The following is a 23,119-nucleotide window of genomic DNA, read 5'->3' as shown; positions in this document are numbered from 1 at the left end:
TTTCCTACTATACCCATTATATAATCTCTAGTATATGTGGAAAATCTTTAATCATATCTAATATTCTTGTGATTAATTACACTCTATCAATTAATTAATTAAATTTATTTAGAGATTTAACATGAATAATAGATAAATAATTAATTATTTTTATTTTAAAAGAGATGATAAATTATACTATAAATTCGAAACAAAACGTTCAATCTAATAATATTGATATTTGCCAGTTGAGATAGAACTTAAAGACGACAAATAATTAATTATATCTTAGATAAATGTCATAAATTAATTTTTTTTTTAATTATCATGTCAATCACTTAATTAAATAAAATATGTATATGAGTCATAAAATAAGTGTCTCAAGAAAATAATAAAATAAAAAATTATGTAAAAATAATATGTTGAGTTATATGTACTCATGTTATATATAATTAAACCCATCATGTTCTAACAAAATAAACTGACACTTAATTGACGAAAATGGAGAAAGATAATAACATTTTACTTTGGAAATTTATTAAAGAAATTAAAAAAATAAAAATTGAAGAGTTCAAATTTGATAGATGTCTAAAGGTAAAACTATTTTGGTGGCTTTGGAAATGGAACAATATTAAATTTGCCAATTATAGACCAATGAATTCAAAAAGCGATGTAGGAACCAAGTGCCCAACTCCAATACCAAAAACATTTGAGAATTTTTAGGGTATCCTCAAAATTTGTAAGATTTTAGTACAATTATCTATTATGATCAGCTATTAATAAATACTATTTTTTTCAAAATAAGTTATAAGTTAATAAAATAATTAGTCAATCAAACTTTTTTTAATGAATTCAAAGTCACATATTATATTAAAAAATTGCAGATGTTAAATTAGTAAATCAAACTATAATTGTTTTGAGTAGAATCAATTTAGATAAAAACAACGTTTTTAAGGTACAAACAATAAAATATTTTGTTAATTTTTTAATAGTCGTCTATAATTAAGCAATATTTATCTGTTAATTTTTACAAAAATAGAACACTTTGATTTTTATTTAAAAAAATATTAAAGTAAAAAATTCATTACTCAATATAAATTGAAAGATTGTGCAAGATAGCACAAAACCTTTAATGGGTGATGGTCTCAATTTTATTTTTTATTTTTTATAATATAATAAAATGAGGGTGGATTTTTTTGGTTAAATATATTTTTAATTTTTATAAAATTTTGACCTTTTAAGGTTAATTTTTGATTTTGTTTTAATTCACTTCTAGTATCTATTTTAGTTTTATAGAGACCAAAAGTATAATTTTTATGAAAAAAATTTTAAAATGAAGACTAAAAGTAAATAAAAAGATTTAAAGGATTAAAAAATTAAGAACTTTTTTTTTGGGATTAAAAAAAATTCTAAAATTTATAAGAACTAAAATTCATTTTATCTATTTTTTAATTATTAAAATTATATATTTTTTAATTAAATGCTCAATTTTTAAGATTAAAATAAGACATTTAAAATGTTTAAGATGATTTTTATTTTACGCTCTACGGTACTATAAACAAATATGTATCGGTAATATGAATATTTTGACAATCAGTTTTTTTTTTTCTTTTTTTAATTTATCCATATGAACATTATTATAGTATTTATTAAAATTGACTAATGAATTTTTTTGATATATTTATTTATCAAAATTTTGACTCTAATAATTAAATAAATTTCTTCCATGATTAAAATTCTAATTATAACAAAAAATATTATCTTAAAATAAATTCAAAAAATAAAATTTAAAAATTTGACGGTATTAAATTTAAAATATGATTAAATTTGTTTATAAATAATATTTAATTCAACAATTAGTAGTTTAATGTAATAATACTAGAATATATTAATTTTTAAATGTAGGTTAGAAATGCCAAAGACATTTTACATACAACTAAAAAATATTTAAAAAAATAAGAAGTTGATGGAGAGAAATTTCATATAATTTGTCAATCCATTGGGTAATCCACAATCACTCACTGACTATGATGAGATACGTTTCTTTGATAGTATCATACAACTCAGATTCTTTTATAAATAAGGCCCAACTTTTTCAGTTTCTGGCATTTTCCATGTGGAATACCACTGCTTCGAGAACGGAACAATCAATTTCATTTGGATCTCCAAAATCCCTGTCTTCTATAACGTGTATTTTATTTATATATAATTTTACTTGGTATAGTAAATTCGGATCAAATATTTCCTTATCACCCTCCAATAAAAGACAAAATTGTAAAAAGACGAATCCAATGACTTATAATAATAACCATGCTTAGTCAAAGTCATAATAATACTATAAAAAATATTGGTAAGAAAACAAAAATTAGGTGAAGTGGAGAAATATAGGTGATAATGGTAAGCATAATTAGGAAGCTTTTGTGGTGTATATTATATGGTTAAATTATGATGAATTTGGATTATACAAATGGCAAAGTGGTGTTCAAACCAAGGGACTCAGATCCGATGATAGCACTTGCATAGTGATGAAAATGATTAGCTTAATATTTTATCAATGAAACTACAAACTTGGCCACATTTTCCCAAAAAAGAAGTGCCCTATGATCTTTTTTAATGTTTGTTGTTTCATTGCTTTTAGTAAAGTTGGCAAAATTAGAGGTTTGAAAAGTGGGAGTTCAAGATATTGAAATTGGGAAAAGATGAAAAACATTCAAAGGTGGGTTCTTTCATGATTCCTTTCTTGAATCACATATGGTCCACAAGGGAAACTTTTTCAAGAGACTAACATGTTAATCATCTTGCATTAAACTTGGAGCATAGGTTAACTTCTTTTTTTATTTTTGCCTTTTGATTGTTATTTTTGGTTTCATATTGGTCAAAGAGACAAAAAGAAGAGTCGGTAATTAAATTAAATTAAATAAATACACTTCTTATAATAAAGTTTGTTAAGGTGGTGTGATACTTAAAATTTGAAACCTTAGCATTAAATGTTGGGATGCCACTTTTGGAATGGAGTTTTCTAATGCTTTATTTTATTTTTGCATATTTAGTTTTTGAGGGTGGGATATAAAACATTTCGATTATCACATTTGAGTCTTCTACCTCTTTCGAATAGTTATTACACTATTTGTGTTTCATTGTAAACTATTATAACTCGTTCTATTAAGTTTCGATTATCACATTTGAGTCTTCTACCTCTTTCGAATAGTTATTACACTATTTGTGTTTTATTGTAAACTATTATAACTCGTTCTATTAAGAATTTTGAAAATCATAAAAAGACTTAGCAACGGATTTTGAAAATTGTTAACCATCTCTCTACCATTGATAAAGCGTGTACGGTATTTATAATAATCTTTTAAAAGAATTATGTACGGTAAAAATAACTTTACAGTAATATTTTCTAATATCAAAGTATTGTAAAAGTTGTTTTACCGTGTAAAAATAGTTATATGTATTATAAGGGTGAAAATATTAAAAAGAAAATAACAAATTTGAAAGAGTTAAAAGATTATACTTTTTGAAAACAAATTTTATTAAAGATAATGAAAAACAAAATAATTATTTCTTAATTATTTTAAAACAAACAACTGTTTTTGACAATCTAATCAAACTGACAAGAGTGTAAGATGGGTGAATTTTCATCGGCCTTCACTTATATGTCTTTTAATATATTATTAGAAATTAGAATTCTGTAGTGTATTTTACATCATCAAAAATTATAATTAGATAGAAATAAACAAATATGGAGTTGAACAAAGATCTATCATCAAAAATTTTCTTATATTTATCGGTAAAGAAAGTTGGATTTCATACCTTCTTAATTGGATGTATATCTTTCTAAATTATTAAAAAATTAAAATTATCCCTTTAATTTTTAATCAATAAATGAAAAAAGAAATTACTTTCAAATTTGAACCCTTCAACTAAATATTCGATAAGTAAAAATTTTTGTCTAAAAATCAGATAAAAAAAAATTTTCTCCTAAAATCTAAGTGAGTACAATTTTTCTCCTAAAAATCCAATACACAATTTATAACTACCGGAAATTTAATTTTTAAAAATTCTGATTATACAATTTTTTTATCAGAAATTTCGCCAACAAATAGTATAAATACATTATTTATACTACCGAAAAATTGTGCCTTAAAATTTTCGATAGTTAATTGTATAATACCAGAAATTTCAAAATTTAAAATTTTCAATAGTTACTTTTATTTAACTAAAAATTTCAAAAATCCGGTATGTTTTTTTTTTTTTTTGAATTTTTAATTTTTTTTTAAATAGAGATGGAAAAAATACAAACATTATATATATATATATATATACATATATATTTGACTGATAATCAAAAAATTTTAGTCACAATAAACTGTCACATCATGGACAAGAGAGATTGACCGACAAAATCGATTAGCTGTTATTATTATTCGATCTTCTTCACTGGAAAAAAAAAATAGAATGAAAAAAATTACAAAAAAAAAAAATTGTTCCTGTAAATTCAATAAGAAGTGAAATTTCCAGTAAATTTCTCATAAATTTGAAATTTCCAGTAGTTATGAGTCAATACCGAAAATTTCAAAAAATGAAATTTCCAAGAGTTTAATCCGAAAATTTAGAATTTTCGGTATTGAAAAGAAACTACTAAAAATTTTAAATTTTTGAATGAAACTCCAAAAAATTTTAAATTTCCGATAGTCATTTTCAATACCAAAAATTTCAAAGATGAAGAAAATTTTGATATTAAAAATGACTACAAAAAATTTAGTTCATTCTAAAATTTACGATAAAGAAATACAAATTATAAGGTATAATAACATTTTTTTAATTTTTACAATTTACTTAAAATTATTTTAGATCTTTTAAACTTAAATTTTTTAAATGAGAATATAAAATTAATTGAGAGGGTATGAAATTCAACTTTTCTCGGTAGAAGTTTGAAAGGCCTAAAACATTCAGACCCAATATCGGGCATTAGCTATCAGGTCAATTGTTGAAACGGGCTTCATTACATAATTGAGGGGAGTACTACCTAAACCCGTTTTCCTACATACACCGCACGTTATTTTTTATTTTATTTTTATCAAAAAAATAATTAATTTAAATTTCTGAGTCAAAATATAATACTTTACTTTCAAAAACCATTTATTTTATCTTCAGAAATTTTACTACACATAACCTTTTAAACCTTTATTGGAAATTCAATTATTAGAGATTTTATCATTGATTTTTAGAATGCAAAATTTTGAACTTAGCAACTTTTACGTAGTAAATTCGGTCTTTACTATTTGTGATTTAGATTTCTATGATACAAAAATTTGAATTTGAAAAAATTAATTTTTAAATTGTTGAAAAAAAAAATCTTTAAGTATTAATTTTTCTTTATACAAAATTATTTTGTTCATGTCTATAGATAAATCAAGAATTAGCTTAGAGTGTATTTAGGTTTATAAGTTGCTTCCAAAATCACTTTATACATGTCTATATATAAATAAATAGACATTTCAGATGTTTAACCTGCTTCGAAAAATGTCATTTGACACAACTATTTTAAATTCTATGTGATAAAAAAACTTTTTGAGAAATAAAAAAGTTTCTAAACAAGTATCTTGACAAGAAACTCAATTATAATAGATGTGAAATAGATGGTATGATAAATAATGACAACATAAATATTGTAATTAATGAAGAAAAACAATTCAACAATTTTAACAATAAGTCAATAGATTAAAAGGATAATGGAATGTTAGGTTAGTTAATTTTATTTTTTATTTTATCTTGGAGAGACAAATTGAATAAAATTAGGTTAATTTATGGCTATGTTTGACAAAAATAAATTCTAAGCTAGTTGAAAACTCATAAACTCTATACCTTAAACCTTGAAAATAAAAAACAAATTTTCAATTTAATCATTCAACTTAAAGTATCAAACCTATAAAAAAAACTTGAAGTTATGAGTTTGTCTGGCAAAAATAGATTTTAAACTGGTTGAAAGCTTTGAAACTATTTTCAACGGAGGGTTAGAAATAAAGAGTAATTACTCAATCTAGTTATTCAATTTGAGGTATCACTAATGCAAACAAAATTTGAAATATTACTCTTTTTTTTAAACCTTAATATCAAAGTAGATAAAAATAATATGTAATTTTCAAACTATATAGAATTTTTGTGAAAAAACTATAAATAAATTATTTTAGGTTCAATTTATTAAAATATTATGATTACAAAAAAAAGAAGTTAATATATATTTTTAAGTTTAAAATGACAAATTTTATATACTTCAAAATTTTATTATTTTATCAACAAAGTTGAATTTGGTATAAGAGACTTGGTATAAGAGACTGAACTCTCACAACATAATAAATTTGAGTCGACCACATTGAGTAGAATTGTCTCCGATAGAGGGAATATGAAGAAAAAAAATTATTTATTTAAAATATTTTGGAGAGAATTATAATTCAATAATAAGTAAATTGAGATTTATTATATTAAAAAATAAGTAAATATTTAAATTTGTCTTTTACTTTTGTCACTTATTTCAAGTAAATCTCTTGCTTTATTGTAAATAAAATATCGTCTATAAAATTTTACGCTGTTAATTAAATTGATTCATTAATCACTTTAAAATGATAATTTATCTCACGTCATCAAATATTTATATCTAGAGACCATTATAATATAATTTTTAAAATAAAGATTGCCAACTCATAATATTTTGCAACAAACAAGGCTTTTATACAACAACAAATATCAACTTAATTTTTTCCCCTCCATTTTTGTCTTCTTCAACCATTGAATTTTTATGTGCAAACTCATAACATAAAATCTACCATATTTACTTTCTTGCCACCTAGAGAGTATTGAAATGGTAAAATTGAAATCACAATATAATCCAACCATTAGCCTACTTATTATAGCACTTAATATATAAACCAATCATTGAGCTGATCATTATAGTACTAATCAAACAACCCAACAATTAACCTAGTTATTATAGCAATAAACAAACAACTGAAATATTAACCCAATCAAAAAGTAGTAAACAAATAGCCAAATTAAGTCCAACAATGAATAACTTCTAGTAATCATTTCCACGCCTGATTTGAATGGAACCCTTCAACAAGTATTGTAATAATCAAAATAGTTTCAGGTCAACAAAAGACTTTCCCTCCTAATATTTTGAGAGAGTATTTTATCTATAGATTAGAAAGTAGTTATTTTGAGGAAACACAATATTTGTAAATTGAAGTCCTGAAATTTAGGGACACTTATAAATTTAAAATCCTTTTTCTTATTTACTAATTTAAAAATGGATGGATAGAGAAGAGAAAAGAAAAGGTTAAAGGGCACGTGTAAAGGTAGTGGACATATCTGATGAACGTAGCGAGTGAGTGACGCTGTTGTTTTCAAGCATCAGCTACCGACGTTGACTCTCCAAACTACCATTCATTCCTTCAAATTAAGTTTTCTTTCTAATTATAATTATAATTCTAACCGTAAAACCCCTAAACCAACCACTTTTCTATTTCCAACCCTTAATTCTCAGATCTACCCTTTCCCTTCTATGGCTTCTCCGTCTGTTGCTATTCCCTCTACGACCGACTCTCCGCCACATCCCATCGATCCTTCCTCCTACTCCGTTGATCGTAATCATTCTTCCAATTCCTCCCCCAATCTTTTCGCAGATGCTGAAAATCAGGTACAATACTCTTTTTTTTTTTTTTTTCTCATTTCTCATTCTTCCAACTTTGCTATATTTAGCTATATCATTGTTCGGATTTTGTTGCCGCTTCAGTTAATCTTTCAATTGCACAACCAATTCGTTATTCGTGGAGTATATAACTAACTTTAATCTATTTAACTGAAATTTGTTTATATTTGCAGTCTCCGGATGTATTGAAGAGTGAAGAGTATCGTCAATTGTTTCGTCTTCCACAGGAAGAAGTGAGTGATTTTCAATCTCTAAATAGATATTATAATGTCTCCAATTTGTTGTTTCTTTATTGGTTTTCTAATTATCATCATATGATAGAATCATGGAATAGTTGACAATTCTTGTGTTTGTTTGTTTGTTTCTTCATATTTGTATGTTTTATTAGAACACATGTATGTATGTGTGACTGTGTTATCTTTTATAATTTTTCATGGTGCAATGAGATGATAAATCATTTTCCTCTACAATTGTGTTTTGTTGTGGATGTATAGGGTCCAAGCGCTTGGGTCCTCAGAATACATTTTGGGTTGTTAGAGTGACATGTAACTTATGTTTCTTATATGGCGTTTTGGGTGGGAAAGCTTTTGCGGTTAATCACTAATTTATAATCCTTGTCGAGTTGTGAAAATTAAGGAGATAGAATAATAGCTATTATATATATATTGGATGTCATAGATTAGGATCAAGACAGAGCTTTAGATGTCCCTACACCAGTAATTCAAGCACTGATATGTTGCTATTGTACATAAACTAATAGTTCTAGTTGAATTGTTGAAAGAGGGTAAGTAGAACTTATTGTGTAGAGTGGACAAAAGCTTTCTTTTGTTTAAGCAGAAGATAGAATATGAAATGTAGTTTTGTTGGAGGCACACTGATTCTAGATTAGAGGTAAAATTTGGAAATCATACCACATTTCATGGTTTATGTACACGGGACCAATCACACAAAATATTGTAGAAATAGAAGGAGACATAAAATAAACACATGATCCAAGTAGGATTGGTGAAATAAAAAAAACCCACTGTGGGTCTAATTTGTTAAAAAAAAGTAGCACTCAAACCTAGATGGACATTTTATGGCAAAACTATAAGAATCTGGGATGTTGTATGAGATTGAATATCAGGTGGTAAAGACCAACTCAAAAGTAATCATCACAATGCTGCAGAGATCAAAATGTTAAAATGGATTATTTAACAGACAAAACAATATGATTAGGAATCAAAGTATATGAGAAAATAATTGGGGTATCAGTTATCACATAGTGTGGAAAAGATGGTCTGTAATTATTAGACATGATTAATGATACGACATCATGGTCTTGTTCTGTCCATGTATTGTTGTTATTGTTGTTGCTGAGTTATATCTATTTACCCAAAATTCAACGAATCATATTTTACTTTTGTATTTTCACACCAAGAAGTAATTTTACCTTACACTATTTAAACCGACATATCTTACAAAGTAGTTTTACTTGAACCACATTAAATTTATAGAAGCTGTTACAAATGTGCATATTCTTAGGTTTTTTAAGTCCAGGCTTATGAACTTACAATGATTTCACTCCTCTTTCCTATTTTTTATAATTGTAGACAATTCTTATCTGTTCTCTTTGCCTTTAGGTTCTTATTGAAGATTTTAATTGTGCCCTCCAGGAAAACATACTTATCCAGGTAATAGTCTGGTGATAACTTGTTATTAAATGTAATAGGTTTAAGTACTGCACATTATCTTTTCAATTTGAAGATCACTACTATATTTTACTTTTTTGTTTAAATTAAAGTAAAATGTACTTCAACATCTAGTATCATCATTTGTTTTCCTGATGGTTTATTAATTGTTTATTGTGCAGGGTCATATGTACCTCTTTGTCAACTTCATTTGTTTCTACTCGAACATTTTTGGGTTTGAGACAAAGGTAAATAACTTACGTCACAATTTATGCATTTAAACTTATTCTTTGAAATCCTTATGATACAGATTACATTTATATCTATCAATTTTATATTGTACATACTACATATCGGTGTTGTCAAATAGCGTCTATAGCGTAGCGAATTTTAACAAACCACTATTGTTCTGCGAGATGTGATTCAATACAAAGTGTTGTCAAATAGTAGCTATAGCACTGCAGTGTAGCGAAATTTGAACAAACAACTATTACTTGCGATTAACAATACTAGTTTATATGTAAATAAGATAGACTAAAAATGGAGAAGGAAAAACCGAATATTATTGTGCTTAATGTCATTAATGTTTTATTCTAGTTTCACACTAGTCGGGTCTTGTTTCATTGCACTCTTTTTTTCCTCACCATGGTTTTATCCCATTGGATTTTGCTGGTAAGGTTTTTAACGAGGCATTTGATGTCAATCTATTATGTGTACTTGGGTTTTGGCCTAGTCCCCAAAGAATTTTCTTCTTCATTTTATTATAATATATTTATTGCAGTGTTGCAAATGATAGGTGATAATCATGTGGTGCCGACATAGTTGGTATGTCATGGTTGACATGTGATGCCTCTGCACTCTAATTTTGTTAAAAAAAAATTAATGTAAAAAGGCAAAGGTACAACATATAGACTAAAAATGGAGAAGGAAAAACCGAATATTATTGTGCTTAATTTCATTAGTGTTTTATTATGGCTTCACACTAGTTGGGTCTTGTTTCATTGCACTCTTTTCCCACACCATGGTTTTATCCCATTGGATTTTCATGGTAAGGTTTTTAACGAAGCATTTGATGTCAATCTATTATGTGTACTTGGGTTTTGGCCTAGTCCCCCAAGAATTTTCTTCTTCATTTTATTAAAATATATTTATTGGAGTGCTGCAAATGATAGGTGATAATCATGTGGTGCCAACATAGTTGGTATGTCATGGTTGACATGTGATGCCTCTGCACTCTAATTTTGTTTAAAAAAAATTAATGTAAAAAGGCAAAGGTACAACATATAGACTATAGCACATATATGTTATTAATGACTATCATAAAATTAAGAAGAGAATCAATAAAAAAACTGTAGATAAAAAGGAGATTTCCCTATAATACAATACTCCCTCTCAAAAGGATATTTCATCTGCAATTCTTGTTGCAAGATGATCAACACAAAGGAAGATGCGTAGAAACATAATGACCATCAAATGGTTCATATCAAGCTTTGATCCGCTGTGGTTAGAGAATGAGTGTCTGAGATCTTACTAATTAAAGGTTGAAGTGTTGTACAAGCTATGGGCTTCAAACAACCACAAAACAAAGGTTCCAAGATGAAGCATCAAATCCCCAAAACCAACAGACCTGTTAAGCTCAAGCTATGGGCTTCTTCCATTTTGAACTAGCTATGGGTTCCTTGTTGTAGGTTTAGGCATGCCTGTCTAAGTGCCTCCTGCTAAAAACTGCGTGTGGCAGAATTTCTTTACTTTTTTAGTTATTTCCCACAAATTTACCACTTCCTAGTTTCTAGCAGTCATATGTGTATTGTATTACATATTGTATACACACACACACTTATACAAACATTATATACTCATACATACATATGCTTGTATATACATGGGTACATTCATATGCATCTCTCATTCATGCATGCATACACATTCTTTAAAATGTTGGGATTTTGGTTGATGCCATTAAACATGGACTTTTATATAAAAGTAATCTCGTTTCTTGATTTTTTTTAATAATGATGAATCTTTTAGCTTGTTGTTTTGATTTTAATTTTCAATAGTGCAACACCTAAAAAAATGTCAACGGCTCGTGTTTCAGAGAATTATCCCACTCCCTGAAATCACAGGCGTACGGAGGGCAAAGACAGCTGGGATATTTCCCAATGCCATTGAGATTATTTCTGGAAGCAAGAAGGTTTGTTAGACATTGAGTAGCAGTCATGCCACAATGTATTTCAATTAATTTGTCTCTTCAGTATTATTTTTGCACCTGTCGTTTCTCTTTAACTTAGCCGTAGTGTCTTGACAGCACTTCTTTGCATCCTTCCTATCCCGTGACGAAGCTTTCAAGATTATTAATGACGGATGGTTGCGACAAGGCAATGATGCCAGAGCAATTATGGAACAGCAGGTGTTGTACTACGGAACTCATTCTTGATATTAAATGTTTATTAAGGTTTGTAGTATTTGTAGCATATAGTAATATAATGTTGTACGTCGGTAATATGGTGGGTTTCTAGGAAAAAGTGGTAGTCCTCTAATATAGTAATCAGTTGATGGATAGTGGATTAAATAACAGATACGGCTTTGAGAGTTAGTGAGGAAGCCATGGAGAAGTCCAATGATTGAGTTACATCAAGATCTGGTACGACTTGATAAGACAAAAACTTTGAGTTTGTTACCGATTAGAGACACTGAGACAAACTCTTTTAGTATGGGAATTTCAAGCTATATGTAACTGTAACCAAGAGTTAGTCTCTCTCTCATCTCCTTTTCCTTTCATAATGTTTTTCTATTTATTTAAAAGATGTTCAGCTGATTCAGTATTAGAAATTGAACCCAAAACTCTGTAAATTGTAATCCTATCAGTAGTATGTTTATAGAAATCAGAAGTAAATACACGTTTATTTTGCCTTGAATCGATTTGACCTTTTCCACCTGGAATAGGCTTTTTGTGTGTTTGGCTAATCTTGGTTGAGTTATCAAAGTTTGGCCCTGTTTCTTATCATTGATGCAATTTTATTATTTATGGTGGTTTGGTGAGCATGTTTCCCTTCATTGTATGTGTTTCAAGAGAAAGACTAAACTTTCAAGGAGGAGCATTTATCCCGAGATTTCGTTTGGGATACAAACTTTTATGTCTCCTTTGTGTTATTCTACTCATGGGTTCTTCAAAGGAATTTCCTTGACAGGCATGCGGAAAGATTGAAAAGATCTTTGTGTTCAGAAGTCCTTTTGTGTGATATGCTTTTTGTGCTTTTCGTTGAGTAGGATATCTCATCCTCCCCTATTCTTCATAACTTTTTATTTTTTAACTTGTGGATAACTATCTGCAACAAAATTCAGTTTTGTATATGTTAGAAACCCAAGAATTGGATTCTGAAATAATTTGAGGAAGGATACTAATATTTAGAAAAGGATAAGAAATAACAGGAGAGAATCTCTCCAAACAAGATACTCAAGAGTGGATACACTCTCCAAACAAGATACCCAAGAGTGGATACGCTCCTCAAAAGAGCGAATGCACCCTTCAGCCGGAATACTAGTTAAGAAAATTCTAATTTTGCAAAACATGCTTTCTAAGGGGAAGAGAACCTTTATTTATAGGTTCTCTGTACAATAGGATAAAAGGGATAGGGATTAATCAGCCCTAACCTAGGAAATAGGAAAATAGAAACCGAAAGATACTAACAACCTAAAACAGTGATAAAAAATAACTTACAGCCCTTAAAAGGCTCCTACCTCCTAACTACTCTAATAACTAATCTAATTTCCCTTTATTCTACATCCTAACACTATATTGGTTTTGCTGTGAACACGTGGGATTGGAAAAAGGATGCTATGTGTTGTCCTTTGTTTGGGGTGGATTTCCTTGGAACAGTTGTGAGTGGAGAAATTTCTCAAAGGATTTTATAAGTTGAATGCTAATTCTTCTGTTCTTTTTTATTTAAAGGATTCATTATTATTTCTCTTCTTGAGAACATGTGATTGTCTTTGCACAAAGTGCAATGCAAGACTGTTTCATTTTAGCTATTATTTTCAGCAGTTAGCTTCTTGTAAAGTTGGATTACTTGTCATGTTAGTAAAAATAAATGTCAGTTAATTGGTCGAAATTGCATTAGTTTCACCATTTCCTTCATCTTGTTATTTTATTTCAGGAATCAATATCTGAGCCCAGCAGCCAAGATAGTGGATTTGTAACTGTTGAAAATGTCAAAAGTTCTGATGTACTTGACAATGAGGCACTTACTACTGACTTGTACGTCCGTAATCATAAGCCGCTGCTTTAAAATACATTATTTTGCGTGTGACTCATTTATGCTTTACTTATGTGTGTGAATTAGGAGCCAAGGTACTTCTATGTGCAAAGAGGTGGGGCTTCCATCGATTGTTGGAGAAGACCCCGTATTGATGGTGGTTTCAGAGAAGCAAAGTGTAAAACAGAATACTAAGTCTGAATTGAATAACGAACCCACTGGAGTGGGTTGGAATGAGGAGGATATTGATGCTCCGGCAAGTGAGTTTGCGAACACATCTATACCTTTATATATTTTGGATTCATGAGTTTGGGAACAAACCTCATACTTGTATATATTTTGATTTCATGTTTATACACGAAAGTTTGTTTTTATTTAGAAATTGATCCTAGGATAAAGATCTCAATTTTTTGTTTAGAAATCGTTCAATGGATGTCTGAAATCAAACAGAATGTTGTTAATGGATATTATTAGAAACTTGTTGTCTAGCCTTAATTTATATTTTATTCCCTATGACACTTTCAGAACATATATTCACCCTGCCTTTTTACCAACCTGACTTTCATCTTTGATAAATGAAACTAGTTTCCATTAAGATTGGGGAGAAATACAGACTGGTTTCCTTTGCAAGTTCTTGAGTCTACTGCAATGCTCCCTTAAGTACATTATATTTTTTTTGAATGAAGAATTGTCATTTCCTTATACCATGATTCTTTATATAGCTTAGTGTGGGCGTGAGGCCAGTAATTTACACTGAATACAAGAGTATATCTTATAATATCCTTGATATTATGTTGGAATATTTTAGTTTATCTCTCAGGATCAGTTTCTAGTCTTAGAGTCTCTCATTTATTTCCTAGGATTAGTTTCCATATTACTTAGTTATTATTATGATTTGATTCTTGATATTTCTATTTATTAGGATTAAAATTCTTGTATGATGTATCCTATATGAAGGGGTTAGTATTTAGTATTTCGCATCAAGTTATAATCAATAATATTCAAGCTCTTATTATTTCTCTCCTCTTTTTATCTAAAACCCATAACTTCAACATACACCTTTAATATATTCACTTGTAAAAGCATATTCTCACATTGTACTACATCCAGCATTTTTTTAGTACATGTTCATCACTTCTTGCACTACTGTTAGGATCCTTTCTTTTAGCAACAAAGAATTCCTAGATAACAAATGAAGGGATTCTTATTGGTATATTAGGATTAAAAGAGAAGATACAAAGGGTTGTCAATGAATAAGATAACCTTGCACTCAAGGCTGCCCCAAGGGAGCACTCTCCCCTCACCAGAACATTCTCTAGTTTACAACTCTCATAAAATAAATTCCTAGCTACTTAACTCACCTTAACAACTTAACTAACCCTTAACTAACTTCTTAGCTCCAATCCTAACGAACTCCCCTTTATTCTGGGACCTAACAACTACTGCTTTCTTTAAATGCTCACTGTTCAATTATGAAATGTATGAGTTTTCTTCTTTGGTTGCTTCTGTAAGTAGGTGCATGTATACTGCAGTAACCTTTGTATTAGGAAGCACTGTATGTATGTGCAAGCAAGAAACACTCATGTGTAAATGTCCATCATATATATCCTGTAACAGTCCACTTTCGTTTATCTTATATACATGCAATCATGGTGATGATTTGAGCTTATTTTCTGTTGTGCAGCCCCAGAAGCTTATACATGTGTTGCAGAATCGAAGTTTCCGGTATTATCTTATTTGAAATTACTAAGTGTGATTGTACATTTCAAATTTCCCATAGTAAATTTGAAGAGTATTAATTTTCAATTTATTTGTGGTAGTTCTCAGTTTTTAATTTTCAAACTGCAGATAAAGGTTGAAGACTTCTTTAGGTACTTTTGCTCGGACAATGCTGTAAATTTTCTCGAGTCTTTTCGTAAACGATGTGGTGATAAAGGTAGCACGTGGGAAACTCTTTAACCTACAATTTGATTGCAGTTTTCTTTAACCTACAATTCGAGTCTTGTCTGCTTTTCTCGTTATCATTTAATATATTTCTGGGAATGAATAATGAGTAATGGCAACTGATGTCTTTTCCCATGCCTTGTTGTTTTGGTGAGGATGATTTGTTTTTTTGCTTTCAGACTTTAAGTGTACTTCATGGCTTCCTCAGGAGAAATTTGGGTATGCTCGTGAACTGACATTTCAACATCCAATAAAAATTTATCTCGGTATGCTTTTGCTGCTTTATTTCACATGTAGATCTGTACAATTTGTCAATTTCTTGTTCTGTCCTGAGCTTAGTTTTATTCTCCCTTTATAAATTTACAGGTTATATTGAGTATTAAATAGTGGAGCTTGAACTTAAACTATGAGTGAACCAAAGTAAATCGCTAAAAAATTACTAATTTAGAACTTTGAATAGATGGTCGACAACACTGTCTTTATAGAATGATAAATAAATGCTCTACATATCTCTTAAGTCTAAAGTATGTTTTTACCATTAAGTTAACTAAATGCTATATATTGAATATAACTATAGTATTAGCAGCTAAAACTACAGGCACACAGTAAATGTTATATAGAGAATAAAACTATTAGAAGCTAAAACTACAGCCACAAAATTCTTCTGAAACAGCGCAAAAGTGTGCCTTACAAAAGTGAGTGGTATTCTAGTTAACTAGTTGAAGAGCAATGAAGCTATATGTGTAAGACATGCAAGTCTATAAATAATATGGGGCCATTCTCCTACATCATATTTTGGGCATTTATAATTTTCCTCCAACAGTTTCAAGGAATTTTCAAAATGTTTGAGGAGCTGTTCCTATCTGCCATTAAACATGATTGTGTTTCCTTTTTAGGAGCCAGATTTGGCGGCTGCCATGAGGTCCAGAAATTTCGAGTTTACAGGAACAGGTTATTGCTATGACTTTCAATCATCAATGAAATTATTTTCATCAATTCGTCTTCATCTCTTTTATGTTTTTTTCTAGGAATGAAGTTACTGCACTGAATACATGAAATATAGAAATTTTAAAATGATGTGTCATATTGACTTGTATTCTTTACTTCATCCAGTCATTTGGTTATACAGACATCACAAGAAGTCAGTGACGTACCTTATTCAGACTACTTTCTTGTTGAGGTACTAAACTTCTTGAGACACTGAATCGAATCATTAGGGATAAAATAATAGCTTTTTAGTAATTTTGAACATCATAAATTTTCAGATTAAAGATATTTCTTACGTTATTTTTGTGTGTTGTATTACCTCACATTATCAGTGCATAATATCGGATTTTTCTAGCTTTTCAAGTGTTTACATCTCTAACAACCTTCAACCCCTCTTCTCTATTTTTTTCCAACATTCGATAACCTTCATTAAGAATATGATGCCGATTTTTGAGAAAACTATGTAACTGTTGGTGTTTGATTTAAGAACTTGATGCTAAGTAAGAAACGTGGAGTTTGTTCAAATGTCCAAGTTTTGTCTGTTTCCAATTAACTTTCAGCTTGATCCATAAGTTGAATCGGTTTGTTAATAAATGTAAGGGGAATAGGGACTCGACCAATAATACATCTTAACTGCAGCCCATTGCATGAGCTTGCTACACCAATTTGGGGTCTGTGGACGTAGAGATATATGTGAATCTCACCCATGACATTAACAGAAGTTGTTATTACAGCTGAAACCCGGAAGCTAGGGTACAGCACCAAACAATACTATGAGCCATCTCGAATGAACTTTTCAAAAACACTGCAGTACACTTGGAAAATAATTTTCACATTTTCCCTGATAATGATGACTATACAGCGTCAGGTTGATGTTGTCAGTTTTCAATAAATGACTATAGGAATTAGGCTACAAACATTTATTATAGCATGTCTGGAAAATGATGGCTGAGTTTGAAAGTGGGGTTGGAGGAGGAAACATGATTTTGGAAAAAATATGATGTTTAGTTATAATAAAAATTGCTTTTGCTTCCAAAAGCAAATTTGAGTGGAAGTGTTAAATTATAAATATAGCTTTTGCATTAGGTTGAAATTCAGACTGAATTTACTTCAATTCAGATTCAACTCAACAAAAATCAATTTTGCGGAGTTGAAGTCATCAAAAAATCAAATGCTCACCCAAACAAACCCTTAGGCTATTTTCCATTTTTAGATGTCAAAATGAAAGAATGATTTTAAGTAATATTGAAAATCATTGGAACTTGGAATTACTGTATATTCCACTATCATAGATTGCATTTTATGTACCTACTCCCGCTTGATCAAACTAGAATAACGGTTCGTTTGGTTCTCTGTGAGAAGGCTAGTATTTTAATTGCCAAAGTTTGGGACAGTTGGGTTTTAATTGTGCTTTATTTTACTTTTTGAACAGTATCCAGTCAGTTATGTCTCTGTTTTAGTGACTTAGCATTTCTCCATCCCAATGTGTCAAAACTGTGATTATTATTAGTATTATTATCGAGAAATATCACAATTATAATGATTTGATTGTATAGAGCATTAATTATGTTTATTATCTTGCAATCCTTGTGTATATATCTATTGTATTGTCAGTATATTCAATTCAATAAAATATATTTCTCTAATTCTTGAGACAATGAATTGTCAGTTTTTACTTATGAATTGTTTCTTTTTTAATTTCCAGGGATTATGGAATGTAGAGAGAGACAAAGATGAATCAAAAGAAAGCTGCACATTGAGGGTATACGTGAATGTGGCATTTACTAAAAAAACTATCTGGAGAGGTATGGTTTTTTTATAATATATTTCGAAAGAATTCCAAAAGAATATCTCATTGGTTTTTATCGTAAATAATATCTTATAAATTGTATTTGGATTATGTTTGATTCATAATGACTTTTATATCATGGTAATTGTAAATCAATGTGTTTTATACAAATCGGAAACACATTGGCTAGTGAGCATTTGAAATGAGGGCAGATAGCTAAGTCAGCCAAAATGCATGATACAGTGAGGTTGTACCCATTTAGCTGCTTTACCCCTGCTGCAGTTGCATTTAGCAGTAAGGTTGTATTCCGTTCCATCTCAATTCCTAGGCAGCCATATTAGCTGTTTTTGTGACACTGATTAATAACTTCACCCTTGCTTTTAGCAGTCAATAATTTAACTTCCTCATTTATAGATAATCAATCATTAGTAAATATCTCATCTTCAATATGTGGTTTGAATGTTTAATTCTGACGACTATAATTCAATATGAATTTTCTCTTGTTGTCTCTCCCTCTCTCTGACATGCTTGCATTGAGATTTTTGTAGGTCATTGTCATGAAGTTTGTAGAAGTTATGTTTTTAGATCAAAAGAGGAGAAATAATAAGAACTTTTTGAACATGAAATAATGAGAAATAATGAGAACCCAATGCCCAAGCAAGGCTAAAACAGGGAGAGGAGAGGCCAACAAAACAAACACAACGGAAGAAGCAGTGTTGCAAGTGGCCTCCCGGCAGCCTGTGTACCTCACGTGTCGGAGATGACGTGCATCTGTGGTGGTAGGTGGGAGCACATGACTGAGGAGAGAGTGACAACCCTTTGGCGTCTTCCAGATCAGTGGATTCCGCTTCTGAGTGTGGTTGTCAGAAAATCCCTCGAAAATTAGGAAACAAATCATAATAATTAAGTAGTATGGAAACTAATCTTAGGAGATAAACTATTATAGGCTAACATGATATCAAGATATTCTAAGACACTTATTTATATCCTAACAAACTTGATTCATGATATAATATTATGGCATATTTTTTATCTATGTAGCTGAGTCCATTTAGTGGGATAAAGTTTGGTTGTTGTTGTATTGTGATGAACTTGAAGTTTTGTTGATTCTAAGTGGGTGAACAATCGCAGGCAAAATAGTACAATCAACAATTGACGAATGTAGAGAGGCCTATGCAACGTGGATGAACATGGTATTCTTATATTTTTGTATTGTACATCTTTTGTTTTGCTGTTGTTCCATGTTTTGTTTTAAGTGTGTTTTTAAGAATTAATCAATATTCCTTTCAGGCACATGAGTTCTTAAAACAGAAAAACCTTGAAAAACAAGGTTTGGCTATAAATTTTCTTAAATTTTGAAGTTCCTTTTTCCTTCCATATAAGACTATTGTCTAGTGAAATTTCCTATTTTTCAAGATTTATAATGTACTTTTTATGAGGCTGAAAGTGATTCTATTGCTGCTGTAGTTCAAAATGGCAAAATGAGTTTGGACAGAGAAGCAAAGACAGGAGAAACTTCAGAAGGGTCACAAGATCAAAGTAATCCTACAAGGAGACAAACTTCGTCCAATGCCATTGATGCTATTCACAATGTTAGCACTCAACTGCGAGGAAATTTTATTGACACGTCTGTTCCATCTCTGTTCAAAGAGTTTGCGACAAAATTTAGGTCTTCTTTGAAAAGTCAGAGCAATCTTTCACTTCTCCTCGTTACCATTTTTGCTCTGATTTTCTTCATGCAGGTGTGTACTTCAAACCAGAATTTAAGATACATGCCTTTTGTTGTCTTGTGGATTAGTCATGAAGCTCTGTTAAAATAATTATTCGAGCCCTTCTTTTTTTCACATACTAGAAGAAAAAAGAATAATGAATCTAAATTTAGTATTTTAGCTGTTCAATAGTGATTATGGTTAGAGGATGAGCCTTAGTGCAATGTTAAGATTGCTGTTTTATGACTTGGAGATCACGGGTTCAAATTGGAAGCCTTGTGCCTTGGGCTGCCCTTTACTAATAATAATTTGAACCGAAGAGAACCACCCCACCCGGAATTCCCCGGTTTTATCCCTTTCAGCTTGATACATCATGTTTGGCTTTATTGTTTGCTTGGTTACCAGTTCTGATTTACTTTCAAATTCAACAATTGTAACGATTTGAACTTTGAGGATATTCTATAATGGTCTATTTTAAGTATGGTTGCAATTTACAAATCAACTACCTCCATTTAAATTACTACTTCTAACCCTTTACTTTATTTTGTTGCAGCAGTTTAGCATACTGATGCTCTTGGCCAGACCTCAACATATACATGTGAGCCCTTCTGTAGAGTTAACGAATAGGATGAACAATGGAGTGACTGTAAGTTCTTCAGACATAGCATGGCTGGAGAAAAGAGTTCATCATCTTAAAGATGAGATGTACATGGTTGAGTCTAGGCTTGAAAGAATGCGGTATGAGCATGCACTCTTAAAAAAGCAACTAAAAGATCTAGAACATAAATAGCTAGCAGAGCCCCCCTCCTCCTCTATATATCTATATATATCATCTGTTTGTATATACATGCATGATGTCGTATAGCAAACATTAAATATCGTAAATTCATATCTCATTGTAAATGAGGACTTTATACCTAAAATAGAATAGGACAAGCTAGCAACTTGTGATTTAGGAGTTGTTTTCCCAGCATTCAAGGACATGATGAGGTGCAATAGTTAGTATAAAAATTCTCTGTTTTGTTATTGCTCTTACTATAAAATGAACATCAATTAAATCCTGGAAGATGTACTTAATTTGGTTAACAAAATAAAATTGATGTCATTTGTTTTCATTTTTACACAAATATTTTTTCTGTTTTTTTTATGTATTCATTATGAATATTTATCCAGTGTGCTTTAATATTTATTAATGGTAAATATTTATTTCATATAATTTTTTTTTTGTTTTTTCCAATTGTTGAAGTTGAAGAGGGCAATTTCAATTTTTTGACTATTGATTTTTTTACTTATCTTCTTATTTTTTATATTGATAGTTGGAAGATTAAAGATAATATATATTTGACAAAAAAAAATATGAATGAGTGATTTTAATTTGTGTATATTATAATAATGGCTAGAGACTAATACAAAAGTTGTGCAAAGAATTTGAATGAAAGAAATTGTGATTTTTATCTTCTAAAATTTTACAATGATTAAAAATGAGGAAAACAATATTGTTTTTTTTTTTTGTATTTAGTTTTTTTTTTATTTTTCCTTATGGTAGTTAAATTTTTTTTCAAAAAAAAAATTGTTCTATTTTGTTTTTTCAAGTTTACTTGTTTACTCTAAAAAATTATGTGACAAAATTGAATGAGGATAAATTTGTATTTTTGATAGTTTTTTCCTTTGTAGCTTTTTTTTTTCTTTCTTTTTTTTACTAAAATATTTTTTTTTTGTCAAAAGAAACTGTAGTTTATATTTTTTTTTAGTAGCTATTTATATATTTTCTTAAATTTGTCACCCTCAAATAATCTATATTATTGATAGTGATCTAGAGTCACAACTATGTAGATGGATTTTTTTTTTCTTTACTACATTTCAATCTTATTTTTAAATTTTTATGAACAACTTTTTTTAATTATTTGCATATCTAATTTTTTATTTATTAACAGTTTCTTTCTATATTAGTTTTTATTTATTAACAGTTTCTTTCTATATTAGTTTTTATTTATTGTTCATTTTTAAATCAAATTTTAATTAATTTGTATTAAATTTGTTTCCTTTATTATTTTTGTATTTTATTTTTTGAATTTTTTTATTGTTTTCATACTGATTTTTTAGATTTAATAAAAATTAAAAATCCCAAAAACACCATCAATAAGAATTTAACGACCTTGGTTTTACATACTAGTTCTTTACCATAAGGCTAACAGGTTTTAAAAAAATTGTATTATTATTTAATTGAATATGTCCAAATAATAAAGTTTAAATCGTAAAATGCTACAACGAGGGGATAGAAACTTCGACCTTTAATATAAATATTAATTCTTTGCCACCAAATAATAATTCTTATGATAAATATGACCAAATCTAATTTATAGCACATTAGTTAAAGTTTTTAAGACTAATAGAAAAATATATATAAATTTCTGCGTGTGTTATATAATTTAAACATTTATTTATTAATTGTAGTAAAAAATTGTTCAGTTGGAGTATGAAAAGTTAAAATTTCTAAGACATTGTTTTTTTAGTTAGTTAAGATTTGAATATCATATCATCGAAATTATAATTTTAAAGTCTTAGTTAATTTAATTAGGTTAGATGGAACTATTTAATAATCGAAATTATATTTTCGAAACCACATTTAATCTAAATAATTAAAATTGAATTGTTTAATTGTCAAAAATTATCATTTTTAAATCATAGTTAATTTAATTTATTAATATTAAATAGTTAGATCATCGAAATTTTAATTTATAAGTCATAGTCAATCTAATGAGTTAAAATTGAATCGTTGGATTGTTGAAATTATAATTTTTAAGTTATAGTTAATCTAATTATTTAATATTTGTTTAGTTGCAGTTTTAGTCTGTCTATTATTACTAATTTATGAAAATAGTCTCTCTATTTTAAAAGTCGACAGTTTTAGTCCATTTTTCAGATTTTTTAACTAAAAAATACAGAATTAACATATTTTTAATGACGTGACATACAATTTTATGATATAGAACAATCTACATGCATTAATTATTCATATTTCACTAATTAAATTAAAAATATGAACATTTTTTGAAATTGAAAGATAAGTTTTTACC

At 28.9% G+C, this 23,119-nt stretch overlaps 1 protein-coding gene across 3 annotated transcripts; it reads left to right on the top strand.

The window, feature by feature from the left end:
• Positions 1 to 7,347: 7,347 nt before the first annotated feature.
• LOC101489179 (protein VASCULAR ASSOCIATED DEATH 1, chloroplastic) lies at positions 7,348 to 21,157 on the top strand. 3 transcript variants are annotated; one of them, XM_012711791.3, is made up of 18 exons: positions 7,354 to 7,678; positions 7,864 to 7,923; positions 9,313 to 9,363; positions 9,543 to 9,608; positions 11,456 to 11,551; positions 11,666 to 11,767; positions 13,515 to 13,615; positions 13,701 to 13,873; positions 15,298 to 15,338; positions 15,462 to 15,549; positions 15,737 to 15,823; positions 16,454 to 16,508; positions 16,671 to 16,737; positions 18,250 to 18,349; positions 19,465 to 19,526; positions 19,624 to 19,663; positions 19,801 to 20,075; positions 20,599 to 21,157. In XM_012711791.3, the coding sequence occupies exons 1-18, from the start codon at positions 7,544 to 7,546 to the stop codon at positions 20,830 to 20,832; spliced, it is 1,833 nt and encodes a 610-aa protein (XP_012567245.1). In that variant the 5' UTR covers positions 7,354 to 7,543; the 3' UTR covers positions 20,833 to 21,157. The 3 variants fall into 3 exon arrangements, with proteins under 3 accessions (XP_073219515.1, XP_012567245.1, XP_004515354.1); XM_004515297.4 differs by having other exon boundaries at positions 7,356 to 7,678; positions 20,596 to 21,157; XM_073363414.1 differs by lacking the exons at positions 19,465 to 19,526; positions 19,624 to 19,663; positions 19,801 to 20,075; positions 20,599 to 21,157 and adding an exon at positions 18,882 to 19,458 and having other exon boundaries at positions 7,348 to 7,678.
• The last annotated feature ends 1,962 nt before the right edge of the window (positions 21,158 to 23,119 follow it).

This window comes from Cicer arietinum, chromosome 7 (genome assembly GCF_000331145.2).
Source record: "Cicer arietinum cultivar CDC Frontier isolate Library 1 chromosome 7, Cicar.CDCFrontier_v2.0, whole genome shotgun sequence".
In the NCBI taxonomy this organism is placed as follows: Eukaryota; Viridiplantae; Streptophyta; class Magnoliopsida; order Fabales; family Fabaceae; genus Cicer; species Cicer arietinum.
This window is presented reverse-complemented; position numbering and strand designations above follow the sequence as displayed.